The sequence below is a fragment of the Pinus tabuliformis genome, chromosome 9, assembly GCF_031772625.1.
Source record: "Pinus tabuliformis cultivar Carrire ecotype Pingquan chromosome 9, CPIR1, whole genome shotgun sequence".
Classification (NCBI taxonomy): domain Eukaryota; kingdom Viridiplantae; phylum Streptophyta; class Pinopsida; order Pinales; family Pinaceae; genus Pinus; species Pinus tabuliformis.
This window is the reverse complement of record NC_142307.1, coordinates 429,568,654-429,589,236: the sequence shown is the minus strand read 5'-3', so window position 1 is coordinate 429,589,236 and position 20,583 is coordinate 429,568,654. Positions and strand designations below refer to the sequence as shown.

The 20,583-nt window shown below is 41.6% G+C and overlaps 2 protein-coding genes across 4 annotated transcripts in view; both read right to left on the bottom strand.

The window, feature by feature from the left end:
* Nucleotides 1-20,583, bottom strand: part of LOC149148992 (tropinone reductase homolog At5g06060-like) — a 193,963-nt gene that overhangs the window by 44,934 nt on the left and 128,446 nt on the right. The gene's annotated exons all lie outside the window — the stretch shown is intronic.
* On the bottom strand, nt 4,147-5,945 carry LOC149148993 (uncharacterized). Its single transcript, XM_089446040.1, has 2 exons — nt 5,191-5,945; nt 4,147-5,073 (listed from the first exon to the last, which is right to left on the bottom strand). The coding sequence occupies exons 1-2, from the start codon at nt 5,930-5,932 to the stop codon at nt 4,421-4,423; spliced, it is 1,395 nt and encodes a 464-aa protein (XP_089302166.1). The 5' UTR covers nt 5,933-5,945; the 3' UTR covers nt 4,147-4,420.

The window sequence follows — 20,583 nt, the reverse complement described above, 5'->3', positions numbered from 1 at the left end:
AGTTGTCTATCTGAAATCAGGGCCCTCTCCCCCTTTTATGGGAAAACATGATGGGTTGTTTGTCAGGCCTGCCCCTAGTAGTAGAAGGCCCTACCCATGCACCTAATGTCAAATAATGAGTGTTGGGTATGGAGTTGTGCTCTATTATATCTATAGCAGATGGTGCTGACGTTGATGCTCCCACAGTCTCCTCCTCCTCCTCCTCCTCCTCCTCGTGCTGCTCCTCCCTCGAGTCCTCCTCCTCTTATTGCTCCTATTCTAATGGATCCTCTGGCTCTAACCATGAAGGTGACTCCTCCAAGATGAACACCTCAGACTCCACCCTCCACTGAGACAATACATCAATATTGTCTAAGGAAATGGCATCTGGATCCATTAGTGCTTCTATTTGCTTCACTCTAAGTCAGATATTGTAATGCACATACACTAAATCATTGAGGCATGAGAACTCCAACCTGTAAGAGTGTCAAAAAAACTAATGAGTCTTGACTCTTGACACTTGAGGGTCATAGATTAAAAAGTAAAAATTACAATAAATGTAATTGCTCAACTGAGTGTTGAAGCTCAAAGTTATACCTATTGCGCTTTTTTGAGTGTATTTTCTCAAATACACTCCAATTGTGCTCGCACCTTGAAGAGCTACATGTTTGACTCGAGATTCTTATGGCCAATTTCTGCAAATTTGGTGCCCTTGCACCATAGCTTCGCCACCAAAAATCTACAACAAAATAAAGAAATAAAAAAAGTCAAAAACTTAAAACATAATTAAACTTTCAAATAAAAGTTACATAATTGAATTTTAAAGATCTAGATTAAAATAAGTAGATTGAAAATTGAAAATTCTAATGAGTGATGACTTGTCACTTATGTGGCATGTAGAGCGTCCTTTCCCTGATAGCATTATCAAAGCCAAATAGGCCAACACAATCCCGATAAAAACTGTATCTCACGATTGATTTTGCTACAAAGCTCAAGATCAAGTACCATCCTCTGAATACAGGAATGGAACCCTTCCATCACCTCACCATCAAAATCAAAGGCGCATTTGTATGAAAATGCGGAGTTGAGGAAGAGTGTTGTTGCATGAATGAGTTGATGAAACATCCCTATCCACCGACTATCAATCACATCCCATAACATCATATGTCTATCAAGCCCAGCAGAACCCATGTCTGCATAATAAGAATGAATGGCCTCCTTGGCCCTATCCATGGCCTCATACAAATAAGCCATTGCAGGCTTGTCCCCATCTACCAATCTCAGAACCTTTACTGTAGGTTCACTAACTAAGCACACTTCTTCTACTCCCTGCCAAAATGTGTCAGTGTACACCATTTTTGCAATGGCTCTCCTGTCTTGTCTCATGTTATATCTACAATCACGCCACTCATCAGAAACAAACATTTGCTTCAACTCAAACTGGCATCGAAGCAAAGACTAAAGAGTAATAAAGTTGGTGGCAAAATGTGTGATTGCAAGACGTCGCAACTCCTTGTTTCTAGTGTATCTCCTCATGAGGCTAAGAACAAAAGCATGGTTATATATAAACTTGGGGATGCTCCTAGCCATATCAATCACCTCCTTGATGAAGGAGAGTTTCCCCATATCCTCAAGCAGCAAATCAATACAATGTGTTGCACACGGAGTCCAAAACAATGTGCGATGCCTCTCCATAAGCATCATGCTGGCAGACACATAATTAGTTGCATTATCTATTATGACTTGCACCACATTTTGCACACCAATCTCCCAGATGAACCCATCTAACAACTCACATATCATTGTTGCATCTTTTATAAGTGCTGATGTATCCACTGATTTAATAAACATGGTACCTTCAGGACAATGTACCAAGAAATTTAGAAGGGTCCCACTCTTCCTATCTGTCCAACCATCAGACATCACTGTGCATCAAAACACTTCCCATGTTTGTTTCAACTCCGCCAATCTAGAGTTGATGTCCTACTTTTTTGCTTGAAGGATTAGCCCTCACAACTCCTCATATGTAGCACTTTTGTACGCTAGGCCCACAACAGCAATAGCATCACACATTTGCTGCCAAAATGGGTTGGTTTTGGTGACGCTGAGAGGTAAGTCGCTCCAGAAAAGACACCTCCCCATAACTTTATCTACTTCTTGCTTCTCCCTTTTTTTAACAATTGATTTTATGGAAGGTTGTGCTCCATGTCCTGTTTGTGGAACAAAAATTGATGACCTCCCACTCCCAGTAACATTAGCACTGGCAATAGCAGGTGACGCTGTGGAGCCCCTCCCACTACCCTTAGCCTCAAAATCAGAAGAAGATATCTCGAAAGATCTACCTGCACGTTCAGCCTTGTCTCTTTTTGCCTCTTCTTTCTGTCTTTTTCATCAATTGCTTCAAGAGCTTTTTGAATAAACTCCGCAATAGAAACCGTACAAAGCCCAACATCATGTCTAAGCAATAGAAACCGTAATAAGTTATAACCACCTCATTTGAAAAAATAAATTTTTACTACATTATTTGCAATGTGAATTCAATGAAAATGGCAATAAGAGGGTGCATAAGAAAGTTAAAAAAAGAAATGAAGCTTGTTGCTCAAACATGGAGAAAATCCTTATGTTGGCTCATGGGCATGAAAATCATAGCAATGGGAATAAAAAAAAAATTAAAAAAAAAGAAGCAAAATGTTGGTAGGCAAAGAGGCAAGCAAACATAACCCTAAATCTATGACAAAAATCATTAACATAGGGGTTTTTAAGAACATACCTGTTAATGGAAGTAATGAAATTTGTCTCACTATTCTTGTTAAAATTGGCAAATAGGGCCAAACTCCATGTGGGTCATCTTATTTATGGCAACTGATATTTTTCTTGGATCCCTCTCATCGAGAGGTGTAGGATTGATCTAAAGATCATCCGATTCCAATAAGTACTCATGGAGTTATGAATTTATTTGTGTTATAGGACAATTCGTCAAGGTCGACCAGCAACCAAATAACCCCCACATGTGCTCAACGTTTTAATATAAAAGGAGGTGACTTGATAGTCATTTCTACACACACTTCACTCTTGATTTCTCTCCACTTGTTTTTGGTTTTAGTGGAAGAAAAATCTAAGAGAGGAAGCCCTAAACGCAAAAAGTAAGGAGCCCTAGTATGAGACCTAAGACCCAGTCAAGAAGGAGGGCTACACGCTGCCTTATACACTGGTCTCTACAAGCCCTAGACGCAGTCAAGGAGGGCTACACATTGCCCTATACGTTGGTCTCTACAAGCCCTAGTCACAGTCAAGGAGGGTTACTATGATGCCCTAACCGCAGGTCCATGATACCCTAGCTGCAGGCCACTTCAAGTGACCGAATTGATGGATGGAGGGCCAATGATCTAGGGTCGAGAGGGTAGGCTACTAGGCCGAGTAAAGGGGAAACTAAACGCTGGAATTTGAATGGTTGTTTGGGCACGTTGAGGAGGCTGAAAGCTACAGCAAGCTAGGTCGCAGGCCATAGCAAGTTGTTGGAGTTATTTCATGGCTGCGTTGAAAGGATAACGTGGCATGGGACGAGCCTCTTCAAGGCTGGTCACTAGAGGGCTAGCCTTGCTGTGTGTTGGGTGTAGTCACAGCAGCAACAATGGAACAACAACACAATGGGACAGCAGCAACAATGGGAAAGCAGCATGATGGGACAGCAGCAATGTGCACTAACAAACAGGGTTGGAGCAGCATGCCAAAGTGTGAAGACTGTTGATGATAAAGGCTGCCTAGAATACATGGAATAGTATGATAGCGGTATGGCAAACATGGAATAGCAACGTCACTAACAGTGGGACAGCAGTGCTAGTAGTATGACAGCATGGTAAATAGGACAGCAAGGCTATGATGCTTGTTGGATTGCTGTAGGTTAGAATGGGACAACAATAATGGTGCAGCAAGCACATGATGGCACAACGGGACAGCAGCAATAGTAAAGTGCAGCAAATGCAACCATGGTGGAGCATGGTAGATGGGACAGCATTGACATGGTGCTTGTTGGGTCATGGTACTTGGGACCAATGTTTTACAAAACGGACTCGGATTCGGACTCGGCCGAGGATCGACTCGGAAACGGAAACGGAAACGGCAATGACTCGGCCGGCTCGATTTCAATGACTCGGTCGTTGTAAAAAATACATTAAATATTTATTTTTTTTATAAAAAAACATAATTTTAAATATTTTAAACATAATTTTAAAGATTTTCATTCAAGTTTCCAAACACACAACATTATAATATACATGGAAGACAACATATGATCAAAGTAGGCTCATGAACCAATCCATTATATCAAAATGGTACGGTGTACCCAATGGCAATAGTAAATACATAGTCAACTGTAGTCTGTCATACATGATCAAAGACTCAAGAGTCAAAACAAAATACAAATAACCAAGGAGGCTAGTAGCTACTGGCTACTGCCAGAGGAGCCAAGATCATCTCGACCAATCTCTGGATCATCATCATCAGAGCCAGACAAGGGGCCCCATGGCTCCTCCTCATCATCATCGTCTCCAACTGCAACTGTAGAAGTGGTGCCAGTACCAGTACCACTAGGCTGTGAAGCAGATGCAAGCTGAGATAGAGTACAAATGCGGCTGCGCTTCTGTCGTGGCTGAGCAGAGGAAGGCGAAGCACCTACAACTGGAGTCCTACTAGCTGGCTGTGAGACTGAGGCTGGTGGATTGGGATCTGCATTCAACTGAACACGCTGCAGTGGATCTCCAACATCAATTTCATCAAGATCCTCATCAGGATCAAACTCTGGTAGACGACTCTCCACTACCCAATCTGATGTTGGATCAATGTCTTCCAACACAATGGGATCTGAATCAGGTCTTTTGTTCAGCAATTGGTTCCGTCTGAGCCGAAGGTTGTATTGGACAAAAACTAGATCATTCAACCGTTTTTGCTCCAAACGGTTTCTCTTCTTTGTGTGAATCCTCTCAAAGACAGACCAATTGCGCTCACACCCAGATGCACTGCAAGTTTGACTCAAAATACGAATTGCAAACCTTTGCAATTCAGGGCACTGGCCACCAAAGGCCTCCCACCATTGTGCTGCAAAAAACATAGGAGTGTAATGAATTATGAGTTAGATGAAGGCTGAAGCTCAACAAAATTACAAATTATATCTAACTTGAAATTGAGAAATTGAAAATTGAAATTTTTGTTTACCTGGCTCATCTGCTTCTCTTGCAATCTTTGCTAGGTTCTTCCCAAAGGTACCTGTTGCATTGCTGAAGGATGTGACCTGCTGATGTATCAGTAGCTGATCAGACTCCGATGGGACCATGCGCTCAATGCAATCAACCAGTCCATCTCTGACCTCCCCCCTCAAAGCTCCTGACTCCTTAGCTTTATAATGATACCGTGGGTTCAAAAAATACCCAGCTGCATGTATAGGGCGATGGAGTTGATTGTTCCATCTTTCATCAATGATTGCCCAAATGGGCCCATACTTTGCCACTCTATCCTTGTATGCTGCCTTTATTTGCTCCTTTGCTTGATCCATAGCCTCATAAATGAAGCCCATAGCCAACCTTTCCCCATCCACCAACCGCAACACCTTAACTAGTGGCTCAGCAACCTTCACAATCTCTGTTGCCTTTCTCCAAAAAGTTTCATCATGGACTTTCCTTCTCAATTCTCTGCCTTCTGGTTTGTTAGACCAACTGCTATTATTCCAATCATCACTGGAAAACATCTTTTGCAAGTTTCTATGTTGGGAAAGCATAGATTGCAATGTCAAAAAATGTGTAGCAAATCTAGTGATGGCAGGCCTAATAATATCCTTGCCTCCAGTGTGTTTCCTCATGATACTCAAAACCAGTGTATGATTGTAGATAAATTTTGTTATGCTTTTGGCATTATCTACAGTGTTTCTGACCCAATCTAATTTCCCAATATCCTCAAGCATGAGGTCTATGCAATGTGCAGTGCATGGGGTCCAAAAGATGGTCTTGTGTTTTTCCTCTAACAGTCTACCAGCAAGAACATAGTTAGAGGCATTGTCTGTGATGATTTGAACAACATTAGCCACCCCCACACCCTGAATAACCTCATCCAATAGCTGAAACAACAAGTGGCCATCTTTTACCTTATCAGATGCATCAACTGATTTTAAAAACATGGTTCCCTGTGGGCAGAAGACAAGAAAGTTTATGATGGTACGGTTTCTTTGATCAGTCCATCCATCTGACATGATGGTACACCCTGTTCTTGCCCATGATTCCTTGAAATCTTGCAAATACTCATTAATTGATGTAATTTCTTTCTGCAAACGAAACCCCCTTAGCTCTTGCATAGTAGGGCCTTTGAAGCCTTTTCCAGCAGCATGTATGGCCTCAAACATAGGCTCATAATATGGTGAACGAGCAGCATTAAAGGGGATATCAGCATCATACCACCATCTAGCTATGTAGTCACAAGCAGTCTCCCTCAATTCTTTCTTCCAATGGTCATCTAAAGTGGGCTGAGAAAGACCTTTACTAACTTCAGGACCATGTGCATCTGATGGAGAGGAGCCTGAGTGAGTGAAAAAACTTTTGATAGTCCCATCACCCTTCATTCTACCCTTTCCCTTATCTTGAACAGAAGCAAAAGAGGGAGGAACATAACGGAAAGGGTTTGATGCATCAGTTTGAGGGATAGAGGAAGAACCCTCAAACTCATAGTGGGGGTTGGCAGCCATCATTCTTTGTATCTCCCTCTTCCTCCCAATTTCAGCCTGTATCTCTTTTTGCCTAGTCTTTTCTTCTTGAAATTTTTCAAAGCTTTCCAACAAAGTCTTTCTAATCTCCCCAATTTCGGGGGATTTACATGCAGTAATATTGCCTTTAATCCCTGCCAAGTGTTGTTTCAGCCTATGAATCCCCCCAGGACCTGACTTAATTTTCCTATGGCAAAACTTGCAACACATCTCATCATCAACCATTTCAACATATGCCCAAGCAGCATCTTTTGCTCTAGGTGCCATTTTTTGACTAGGAAAACAATCTGAAAATGAAAAAAAAAAAAAAAAAATTGATTCAATGTTCATTTATTTGACTAAAAACACTCTCTAAGCTATCTTTATATGCACCTAAAATTTAATAAGTAAAAACAGATTTATAGAGGTGGAAAAAAATACCTCCAGGCACAAACTGCCTCCTCAAACTTGCTCCAAAAATCAGCTCCTCAATGCTGCTCCAAATGGCTGCCCAAGAAGCTCCTCACTCCAGCTACAATGCTCCTCCAAGACTCCTCACTGCTGCTCCAAAACAAGCTCAAGAACTGCTCACTAACTCTCAAAGAAGACTCTCACTCAAATGCATAAGACTGCTGTGAGTGAAATGAGAGCATTTGGCTGTCTTAAATAGAGTTTGGGAGGGGGAAATGGACCCCAAATGCATTTAACTAATCACATAAACCTTTTCATGTCCACAAACCCTAACTAAATCAGCTCCAAATCAGCAAAAAAGTAATTTTTTTTAACTGAAATCGCTGCCCAGCCGGTTCCTATTGGCTCGGCCGTTTTTTGACGGGACCCGGCCGGGTTGACCGGGTCAGCTATGACCCGGCCGAGTCATTGGCTGACTCGGCCGGGTCATAGCTGACCCGGTCACCGAGCCGGGTCAAAGGGCCGTTTTGAAATTTTTTTTATCAACCCGGATTGAAACGGCCGTTTCCGTTTCGGTACGGCCGTTTCGTAAAACAATGCTTGGGACAATAAGCTATGACATGGTACAACAATGCTACAATTGGGACAGCAACAAGCACAGTGCTGCAAACACAATGGAGCAGCATGATAGGCAAGGTGCAGCAAGCACATGGCGACAAGCATGGTGCAGCTACCACATGGGACAGCAGTATGGCAACATGATGCAGCAATGGTACATGATGCAGTGTAGTGATGGCTACAGTCATGATTGGTAAAGCATAATGAGATGCAGCATAGTAATGATGGGTGCAGCATGGTGCAGCACAGTGAAGTGCAGCATGATGATGAGGAGCAGCACAATGATAGGTGTCGCAAGGTGATGGAGTCACTTGGGAGAATCAGTTGAAGCAGCATGTCTTCAACTGAGTTTAGCTACCTCATGTATCATCTTCTTAGAGATCATCTATGCTCTTATTTAGATAAGTCAAAGTGTTGACTTCTGTTGTACATGTACTATCTCTATCTCTCTCTGTTGAACTATTGAAGAAACATATAAGAAGAATTGATCAAGGGTTTCCCCACATTGGGGTTTGTCCCTAGCTAGCGCCACATCTTGTGTCCTCGTCTTGGCTTGTCTTCTGCGATTTATGTTTATGTTCTATCTGCAATTTACTATAATGTTGATGTGATTGCTAATCTGGAAAAGATATTGACTTAACTGTGAAAATTGAAATAAATTGCTCTAAGCATAGAACATACCTAAAATTAACATGGTATCAGAGGTGAGGTGAAGACAAAGCCCAAGCAAGAGTGAAAGAGCAATCACCGAAGACAGTTGGGAAAGGACAAAAGGCTCAATGGGTTCTTCATCCCTCTTCAAATTCACCAAGGGTGAAGTCGAAGCAGAGAATATTATCCGAGTGGTGCAGCGGAAGCATTTGATGGCCTACCTAAAGATCACTCCAATGGGAAGTCTGGATCTAAGGGTGGAAGGAAAAATAGATGCCTTGTTTGTAATAAGTTCGGCCATTATGTTGAGGAGTGTTCGAATGGTAGGGACACATCACTTGATGATGAGAACAATCATTCCAGGGACATCTTCAATGATCGGAGGAATGACAAGTACTACAGGTCATCAAGGAAACGGCCAACTCTTCAAAGAAAGCAAGGAACTCTAGGTATGAAGAATCAAATGTTGTCTTTGGTAAGATAAAGCAGCATTATCTTATATTGGCCCTCTCCTCCAAACTCTTTGGGAATCTGGCTTATTGATTGTAGTGCTTCAAGACACTTCATCGGATAGAAGGGTGCTCTCTCTAATTTGGTAGAGATGGAAACAATCGTGGGATTATACTTGGAGTCAATGCCACCTATCCCGGAAAGCATCTAGGGAATATTATCCCTCAATGGGATGAAGGTAATGTAAAAATTCTATCACTGCAGCAACTAATTTATTTTTCCTACTTATTCCACGATAATTTATTTATGAAATTACTTCAATAAACATTATAATAAATATTGCTGCATATAGCACACCGTCATACAGAAACTAACATATGCACGAGCATTAACACATTGACACAGATATTTTGGACAACAGTCCCCGAAAAAAACCAATGTGGGAAAACCGGTGCAACAAGGGAGGATTTTATTATTCAACAATTCTTCAGTACAATAGGGTGCCAAACTGGCTTAACCACAGAGAGAAATAATTCTCCAGCACTTCTCCCAATCCCAGCGTCAGCCCGGCTGACCTCTGCATGGCTCTCAAACCCTCTGCGTCAGCCCCTACTTGACTGCATCAACCCTAGGCCTCTTTGTGTCACCCATGCAGGCCCAGCTAGTGACTGCGCAATCTTCTGTTGCCTCTGCGTCTGCCTGAAAAGCCCTTCATCTGCCTCTCCTGCCTTACCGCTAATCTCCAGTGGTTGATCCCGCCTCTCTGCTCCGTACTTGCTGCCTCCTTACTATTCACCAGACCACTGGTTCAATTTCTCAACTAACCCCGCTCCAGAAACTGAGCTGACTGGTCTCCCTCAGTGTATTCTCCAAGTGACCCTCAAGCCTCCTCTTATACTTTTCTTGTTGACAAATCAATGGTCGAGATTAAGTCCCTAATCAACGGCTAAGATAAGATATGGCTTGATCCATGACTTTTGGAGCATTCTAACATAGTTTTATATTAATTGACATTAATATTTTATTTTCCCTAAGTTTAGACTTAGGGACTTCATTAAAAATATTAATTATTTTAATATCTCCCAAACTGTTTAGAATCTGCCCAAACCCTTTCTAGGTATTGGAGATCTCATGTGCCTTAGCCTCTCCACCAATTTTCGTGGCTAGAGCACATCTAATGCTACCCCAAATCAACAGGTAACTCAATTCATTTACAAGAATCTCTTTATGTACCTGATCGCAAGAAGAACCTGGAAGTCAAAGGTTTTAGGGTGGCATTCATCGATGGAAAGGCACGTGTTTGAAAATGGAATTTTCAAAGATGCTTTTGAGTTCAAGGTTGGCAATTTGTATCAAGTTGCACGATGGTCCATTGGGGACCATGTCAGTTGACACATCTCATCTATAGCACCGGAGGTCTACTTATGGGGCCCTACCCGATGTGAGTCAGATGGTGACAGGGATGCCTGAATTCAAGAAGAGCATGAAGGTACATGTCTGAGATGTACCGAAGGAAAATCTTACAAGGGGACCATTCCCCTCATGTAGCAGGTCCACTTGTTTGGAACAACCCGAGGGGTTTGAAATTCATGATCGAGAATCTCATGTATATAGGAAGAAGAAAGCCCTCTGTGGCTTGAGGCAAAACACCCTGGGCTTAGTATGAGAGGATTGATAGTTGTCTGACAAAGCTCAGATTCACTAGGAGTGAAGCCGATCCAAACCATTGCTTGAATTTTGTGGATGATAGACATCTCATACTGGCACCTTCTGAGGACGACCTCTTTTTGACAGGTGCAGACCCTCTCATTTGCAAAATTAAGAGGGAGTTGGATTTTGGATTTGGAAAGGTAAACCAGAAGCTCGTGACTACCTCGATGGTGCTTAACTTTCAGAAGTTATGTGATAGTGATGCCGGACCAAATGTGGGAAATGCCTCAGAGTTTCATAAACTCATTCGCATTGATGTTCTTGGTGAACTTCTGTCCGGATGTATGTTTTGCAATTAGCATGTTGGGCTCATATTTGGTTGAGCCTCACTGGATTGGTGCCAAGAATATTCTGAGATATCTTCGAGGCACAATCTCTCATGGATTGAGATACACTACCGGAAATGTGAAGCTGCATGATTATTCAAATGCTGATTGGACAGGCAGTGTGGAGGATCGCAAGAAGCACTTCTGAGTGCTGGTTCTTTTTGGGTTCTACTTCAATATCCTGGATGAGTAGGAAGCAGAAGTCGATAGCTATAAGCACCACTAAGACCGAATACATAGCTACGAGTATGATCTCGTGTGAAGCTGCCTGGTTGTGGAAGCTCTTCAGTGAGCTGTTTGTACACATGATGGATACCATTGTAATCTTCTGTGTCAACCGAGGGGGTTTCGATTGTTGAGGAATCCTGTATTCTATGATTGCTCTAGCATATAGACATCAGATACTACCTTATCTAGGATTGGTACATCAATGAGCGAAAAGGCTCCATCGCATTGAGACTAATGTACAGGTCGCAGACATTCTGTCAAAGCCCCAAGGAAAGGTCAAATTTGTGATTTTCACAAACGACTTGGATTCATTGAGAGACCCTCTTATGAGAGTCTTGTATGATGCATGCATTGAGCTCTGGGAGCTCCGGGGGGCTTGGGGTACTTCTTGGAGCAACAAGCAACCATAGGGCGACTCACCCTCCCCTAATGGTGTGCTGTGTACAGGGTGAATGGTTCAACCTTCCCCTGTGATACCTTGTGGCGACTTATGAACAGGATGAGTGCTTATCCTATCGAGGCATCCTGCCCATGCAGTCTGGGACTCATAGGAAGTACCTCTCATCTAGCCAATGAGTAGGGCAATGGGGTTAGGGACCATAGTAGTACTATCAATGGACGCATCGTAGTATCTATCGTACTCCCTATGCTAGGATGACCTCCATTGATCTAGGATCAATGAAATTGATCTGGGATGAGTATGAGTGGTTTGAGACACTCCCTTTTGATATTGATCTAGGATCAATTGGAACTGACTTTGGGTCAGTAAGAGTGATATGACTCACTCTCTTGGAACTGATCTAGGATCAGTAAGAGTGGTATGACACACTCTCTTCATATGGAACTAACTTCGGGTATGAGACATTCTCGATCAATTCTTCTTCTTCATGGTTCAGCAGAGCAGTGCGGGGCACTGATGGCAGAGATAGTATAGTCTAGCAGATGGATCAACGGATGGAGTTCTCGCTAGTTGAGAGGGAGTGTTAAAATTGGCAACTAGGGCCAAACTCCATGTGGGTCATCTTATTTATGGCAGCTGATATTTTTCTTGGATCCCTCTCATCGAGAGGTGTAGGATTGATCTAAAAATCATCTGATTTGGATAAGTACTCATGGAGTTATGAATTTATTTGTGTTATAGGACAATTCGTCAAGGTTGGCCAGCAACCAAAGAACCCCCACATGTGCTCAACGTTTTAATATAAAAGGAGGTGACTTGATAGTCATTTCTACATACACTTCACTCTTTATTTCTCTCCACTTGTTCTGGGTTTTAGTGGAAGAGAAATCTAAGATAGGAAGCCCTAAACACAGAAAGTAAGGAGCCCTAGTATGAGACCTAAGACGCAGTCGAGAAGGAGGACTACACGCTGCCCTATATGCTGGTCTCTACAAGCCCTAGATGCAGTCAAGAAGGAGGGCTACACGCTGCCCTATACGCTGGTCTCTACAAGCCCTAGCCACAGTCAAGGAGGGTTACTATGATGCCCTAACCACAGGTCCATGATGCCCTAGCCGCAGGCCACTTCAAGTGACCAAATTGATGGATGGAGGGCCAAGGATCTAGGGCCAAGAGGGTAGGCTACTAGGCTGAGTAGAGGGAAGTTAAACGCTGGAATTTGAGTGGCTGTTTGGGCACGTTGAGGAAGTTGAAAGCTACAGCAAGCTAGGTCGCAAGCCATAGCAACCTGTTGGAGTTATTCCATGGCGACGTTGAAAGGATAGCATGGCATGGGAGAAGCCTCTTCAAGGTTGGACGCTAAAGGGCTAGTCTTGCTGTGTGTTTGGTGCAGTCACAGCAGCAACAATGGGACAACAGCACAATGGGACAGCAGCATGATGGGACAGCAGCAATGTGCACTAACAAACAAGGTTGGAGCAACATGCCAAAGTGTGAAAATTGTTGATGATAAAGGTTGCCTAGAATACATGGAATAGTATGAGAGCACTATGGCAAACATGGAATAGCAATGTCACGAACAGTGGGACAGTAGTGCTAGTAGTATGACAGCATGGTAAATAGGACAGCAAGGCTATGATGCTTGTTGGATTGTTGTAGGTTACAATGGGACAGCAGCAATGGTGCAGTAAGCACATGATGGCACAATGGGACAGCAACCACAGTAAGGTGCAGTAAATGCAATCATGGTGGAGCATGGTAGATGGGACAGCATGGACATGGTGCTTGTTTGGGCATGGTACTTGGCACAACAAGCTATGACATGGTACAAAAATGCTACAATGGGACAGCAGCAAGCACAGTGCTGCAAACACAATGGAGCAGCATGATAAGCAAGGTGTAGCAAGCACATGGTGACAAGCATGGTGCAGCTACCACATGGGACAACAGTATGGAAACATGGTGCAACAATGGTACATGATGCAGTACAGTGATGGGTATAGTCATGATTGGTAACGCATGATGAGATGCAGCATAGTAATGATGGGTGCAGCACGGTGCAGCACAATGAGGTGCAGCATGATGATGAGGAGCAGCACAATGATAGGTGTCGCAAGGTGATGGAGTCACCTGGGAGAATCAGTTGAAGCAGCATGTCTTCAACTGAGTTCAGCTACCTTATGTATCATCTTCTTAGAGATGATCTATGCTCTTATTTAGATAAGTCAAAGTGTTGACTTCTGTTGTATATGTACTATCTCTCTCTCTCTCTGCTGAACTATTGAAGCAACATATAAGAAGAATTGATCAAGGGTTTCCCCACATTAGGGTTTGTCCCTGGCTCGCACCACATCATGTGTCCTCTTATCTTGGCTTGTCTTCTGCGATTTATGTTTATGTTGTATCTGCAATTACTATAATGCTGATGTGATTTCTAATCTAGAAAAGATATTGAGCTGACTATGAAAATCGAAATAAATTGCTCTAAGCATATAACATAATACCTAAAATTAACAGTTCTTCAATCTTTGATCAACAAAAAACTCTTAGTTGGTGGTGATAATGGTTGTTTGATCCTCAATCCCTCCTTAACAACTACCACAAAGCTCTTCCCCTTCCTTCTCCAAGACTCAGAAACCGAAATGAGCAAATTCCCTTTTCTAGCCGCAGCCCAGTTTGCCTGGCGATTTTTCCTATCATCACGCGATATTTTGCCGAGATATCGACGACATTTCGGAAATATCGCGATATTTTCGGGAGAGGAAATATGGCGATATTTTCGCGTCGATATTTCGGCTCGCCGAAAATATCACAATATTTCCAAAAATCTTCGATATCTTAGCAATATTATCAACACTGGTGAAAAGCATAATTTGGCCACTCTCAATAGGAAATGTACCATAAAATGTAAAAGATGGTCGGGACATACAAATTTAGCACGTCGGCAAAAGCCAACAGAAACTCTACCCCTATCATCATGGCCATCAACCTGGTTCCTAAGGCCCTTCATATTGGCCCCCCACATCATTAAGGAACCCATGATTGTCCCAACCCCTAGTGGGCGATGAACTTAAGGGGGTAATCATTGCCATAGCGTAGAGGTCAGAGAGGGAGCACTTGTCAGTGACAGAGGGAGCTTCAGCATCGGGAGTGTTTCTAGCTTGACGGAGATGTCAGAGTTAGGAGATCAATTACTTACTTCTTAGTAACTGAGTTGCAGTGCAGCAGTTAGCAGTGGCAATGCTATGGGCAGCGCGATGCAGCATGATGAGAGGGGTTGTAGTGCAGATGCAGCAATGGCAGTGGTAGGGCCATGGGCAGCAGCACGGATGCAAAGGGAGCTGCCGTACAGATGCAGCAGTGGCAGTGGAAGGGCCATGGGTAGCAGTACAGGATGCAATAGTGCAGAGGATGTTGGGTAGCAGGCCTAGCATCAGCACAGGGACCGATGCCGAATGATCAGGGTGATACTTAGTGAGGAGTATTACTAGAGCACAATCCTCACTAAGAGGGAGTGTTGATTTGGGGTAGCATCGGATGTGCTCTAGCCGCGAAAATTGGTGGAGAGGCTAAGGCACATGAGATCTCCAATACCCAGAAATGGTTTGGACAAATTCTAAACAGTTTTGAGATATTAAAATAATTAATATTTTTAATGGAGTCCCTAAGTTTAGACTTAGCGAAAATAAAATATTAATGTGTATTAATATAAAACTGTGTTAGAAGGGTCCAAAAGTCATGGCTCAAGCCAGAGTTAATCTTAGTCGTTGATCATGGACTTAATCTCGGTCGTTGATTTGTCAATGAAAAAAGTATATAAGGAGGCTTGAGGGTCACTTGGAGAATACACCAGAGTGATCAGTCATTCTATTCTCTAGAGTGAGGTTTGCTAAGAGAGATAGAATCAGTGATTAGCAACGAGGGGCAGTGAATACAGAAGCAGAAAGGCAGAGAGATAGTACCGAGAGGATCAGCGCAGAAGCCGGGAGAGGGACGCAAAGCCAGCTAGAGGCCACGCAGAGCCAACTAGGGCCCACGCAGAGGCAACCAGGAGCTGCGTAGTGCCTTAGAGAGCCAGTGTGGGTGACGCAGAGGCTCTAGAGGCTGACGCAGTGCCTCTAGAGGTTGACGCAAGGGTTATTGGGCTGACGCAGTCCCTAGAGGCAGACATTGGGGTTTTTGTTGGGTAGATTGGAGTTGGGAGTTGTCGGAGTGTTCATCCGAGGTTTCATCCAGAATATCTGCTTCCGAGTAGAGAGGTACTACTGCCGCGATTATTCTCTGTTGGGTGAGCTGGTTTTGGCACCTAGATTGTATTCAGAAACTGCATAATAATAAAACCCTTAGATAGTTGCATCGATTTTCTCACAATGGGTTTTTCCAGGGACATTGGTCCAAAAACAACGCCGTCACTTGTGTGCTTGTTTTGTTTCCTTCAGTTGATGATCTGTAATGTGTTGAGCGTGTACTTGTATTTATTTCCAATAGTTACATGGTAAATAACTTGTTAATTAACAGAACAAGTAGGTAGGAATAAATCAATAAAGTACATGAAGGGTTTCCAAGTTTCCAACAGTTAGACTTAGAAATTCCAACACTATATATTGGCAACGTACTCCATTTTGGCACAATATTTTTTGTGGTTCTATGAAAAAGAATATGCAAAGTTGGAAAGAGAAAAAGGGAAGTTTTCTATGAAAGAGAAGTGAGCTCCTCCTGTGGCATAATGCAAGTTTCTTAAAGTTTGATGAAGAAATGAAGAACTTGTTTTTTGAGCTTCTCTTGTGGACAGAATTATGGCATCTAATGAACAGAATGAAGGGCTGACCTAGTGCTTGTGGGACATTGAGTTTTGGTCTTTTGTTGAGAAATCAATGCATGTAAGTTTAAGGGTTTTATTCCTCTTTCTTAATAATTACTTGTGATTTATGTTGGCTTCTTTTACTTCTTTAATATGTTGTCTTTCATCAAGCAATTACCAAATTAAATGTATATGAAGATCATAAGCACAAGAGACACAAGATGTAGGCACTCAGCAAGGGCAAAACCACCGTCTAGGGGAAAACCCAATGAAACTCTTCCACTAGTAGATTCAAATCAAGATGAGACAATTCAAGACCCTTTAGCCCTAGACAAAGACTTCCTCCAATCACCATGTCATCCCTTCCTTCATGTAGATGATCAGCTTCCTCAAATGCAACTTCAATCTAGAATTTCGACCCCCAACTTCAGAATTTCGGCCCCCAACTTCAATCCAGAAACCCTAGCAACTTCGCACATGTGAGAGAGATGCTCAAAATCTTCGATTTTTCTTCTTTCTTGGATGAGGTCTTCTTCTCTTGCACTTCGCTCTCCTTTTCATCCTCTTTCTCTTTATGGATCGAACATGTGTGAGTGTGCTTCCAAGTGAGTCAAGCTACCTCTATTTATACTGCTTCCATAAGGTCGAATTGCCTCCAATTGGACCGACATCTCCTAGATAGGGCTGACTTGGTGAGGAGGGACAAAATGATTATTTTGGCTCAAAAATAAATTTCTTTACATGACACAAAAGCCCAAGAAGGGTCTAATAAATATGATAATGACTCTATTGACTCTTGACAAAACCTAGAAACCTTCAATGGAGGCAATGACCTAGAAAATAAATGAAAGAGCATGAAACCCATGCTTCAAAAATATTTTTCATTTACAATAAATTTTTCTTTTGACAAATACAATTATGAAGACCAACACTAGTTACATTCTTCAACACTTGGGTCTTGAATATATCACTTTGATATGATTCTATAAGAAGAGAATGTTTTCTGGGTTTTCCCCTTAGAAGGGGTTTTGCCCTGGCTTGGAGCCTATATCATTTGTCCTTTTGCTTCTATGATCTTCATGATGTATGGTATTGATAATTGTTTCATGAATAAGATTAGTAAACAATAATAAAAGAAGCTAACAAAGATCACAAGCAATTATCAAGTTCAAGAGAAATCACCCTAATACTAAGCCTCTAGATTTCTCAACATGGTATCAGAGCTAAGGTTTGATTACAAAGGCTTGAATATCACTTCCTGTTAGCATACCTGAAGAAATTTCAAAATCGGTCACCATGTGGTACTCTATATAGCACATTGGACTAGCATTATGGAATCAATGTATCTATGGATTACTGCTGTGGTATTTCGCAGCATATTTTTGTGGACTTGCACACTGTTGCTCACGCCTATGTATGTTTGTCTTATTGTGGAATATATTTGCTCTATGGATGATCTCGCACTCTGGAAAGTTCGCTCTTTGGATGCTCACTCTATGAAAGATTTGCATTGCTCTATAAAATTTCACTTTGTGGTTAATCTCACATACTCAATGGACTATGGCTCTGTGGCATTCAACAACTTTGGACCGCATATGTTCAATCACTGTGGCTCGTTCTATCTGACTCTTTGTATCATGCTCGCTACCTTTTGGAGTTGCACTTTGTATATATATATATGACTGGTTTTGCTCATTGTGGCTACGTATCTGTGGATCTCGCACTATCTTGTGGTGACTATGGTAGCTCGACATCCATGAATATGACTATAAGACATGAAGGCTTGAATCCATAGCTCTGTAGAAACTCTAGTTCATCCTTATGAAGACTCGTGTGAAGGCCCTTAACTATATACAGCGTGAAGGCTCGTTCTTTTATTACAATGGCTCATGGATCAACTCACTCACTTATGGTCACTTATATGATTTTTATGTGGTTCTTTCTTGGAAACTGGAGGATACACTATGAATCTCGCTCCTATACAAAACTCGTGACTTGTGGCTCGCTCTATGGAAACTCCTATACTCTGTGATTTGCATACATTGTGGTTCTATTACTGTAACAATGCTCAACTTTTGTTTTATGGTATGACCATATCTTGATCGATCTTGTTAAGACTCAGATTAAATTTTAATATACAATACGTCCAAAGAGCTCGCTCATGGTGATTCGATAGTTCAGAAACTTGTTTGAATGGCTCGCACTGAATACATGGATCAACCACAACAGTAACTCACATCTTTGTCATATGGCTTGTATACCTTGTACATTGGCTACAACTTGCCCTTCAATACAGTAACCTTAATCCTGTTGAAGTAATGGACATGCTCTAATTAAGATAACACATGGCTCACATACTTTACATGTTCAATGGTTCGTGGATCACATGTCTATAGTGACTTGGAGGCTTGACAGTAGTCCTAATGTATATTTGATAATAAGACTACAGTATTCAAACATGACATACTACTAATGATTTCATAATTTATGATATCTTGCTTTGGTATTAGATGAAGCTTGATACACTTGATATCAAAGGAGTGAAGCATATGACAGAGGCATTGAAATATGATCAGTATACACATAGTGATTTGAAGCGTATAAGTAATCTCATAAAACAAAGAATTTATACAGTGCACACGATCTATGGAAACAATAACCGAAATTTTGTTGAATAATGGTTTGACGTGGTATAGTGCACACTCTAGATTTAAGCTTGAAGGAAAACGATTCATGCCAGACTTCGGCAACAATGGATGAGGTAAAGGCAATAAGAGGTGTCCCTGATCTATGATCATTTGCAGTCTATGATAAGGAGTGATAATGATGCATAATGTTTAACATTGAGGTATGTCAATAATATAGTTAGGGTTTTACAGTTAGCAGTATGATTGGAGGGTTTTGCAAATTTTTTTGACAATGAAATTGCTAGGTTTTGAAGATGACATTTTGCATACCTTAAGAATCTAGGGCTTATGTAATTTACAAAAGCTATTTAGTCTTGAAGACTCTTGGTATCTAAGGTTTCTGAACCGTAAATTGAATTTAGCCTAGAAACAAAACAAAAAAACCTAACCCTAACTATATGTTCCCTCTAAGGAAACCCTAGTTCTTGGGAAATGTCATCTAGGATTTTTAGGGCTAAAAACCCTAATTTGTAAGAATAATCTAGGGTATGTGTTGAAACCCTAGCAAGAATTTAGTTAAGTAAAACCTAGGGCTTGAAAGTCAAAACCCTAGGGCTAGATGTTTCTGTTGAAAGTAAGAAAACCCTAATAAGGGTTAGGTCAAAATATATCTAGGGTTCAAAACCAAAGCCCTAGAAGTACACTTTTGAGTAAACATGGAAACCCTAGATTGACAGATTTGACATCATGCTCTTCTCTTTCTATATTTTGCTTGGTTGCACTTGTTGGTGAGAATTGCAAGCACATAATGAAGGTTGTAAAATTGTGCAAGCAAGATGAGAAGAATGGAAGAACAAAGCAAAGCAAGGCTCATGCTTGATGATGACTTTTGATAATGATAAGCATGATGGAAAGAGGGAACTATAAGAACCCTAATGGACATGTTGAAGCTTCTAGCTAATGAGTTTGGGAACACATTAATGACTAAAAAGATGAAGCAGAACCTTGTTACAATATGAAGATATAATGGGCAAAGGCATGATGACTTCAGAGGGAGCAAGTAGCAGAATTTACGTAACACTCTAACTAGAAGATATTATAATTTGGCAACTTTGATATTGATGATATGCTCCCTGGTTGAACACAATGCAAAAGCATGCGAAGAAGCTGGAAGGAGAGCTTGCTTGATGATGTTGTAACAACAGTTGCCTAATTTGATTTGAAAGCACATCCAAGCAGAACTCTTGATGATTTGGAAAAGCTTGAAATTAGAACTGACAGTTGGAAAGCTAATACGACCTATTGATGAATATGAAGCAAAACTATGTTATATAAGGGAGTTGGTTTGTGCTAGCAGCTGTGAGAAAGCTATGGCTCCTTCAATATGTTAGATGAATCAATTGACGACAATGTTGGATGAAGATTGTCGAGATCTAGCAAGCTCGAAGCTTGATACGATGTAATGTTGTTAGGAGCCAAGAAAACCCTGTCAAGGAATGTAAAAGAATGTTTGACATTTAGGAAAATCGAAGGTCAGATATAGGATGATGACGTAAAGGATAGCAGGAGCTTTGTAGCTACTATTGAAGATGTCCACAAAAGAAGTAGTTGAGGTATCAATGAAGTATGAGACAAGTTGAGGCTTGTGGTTTTATCTC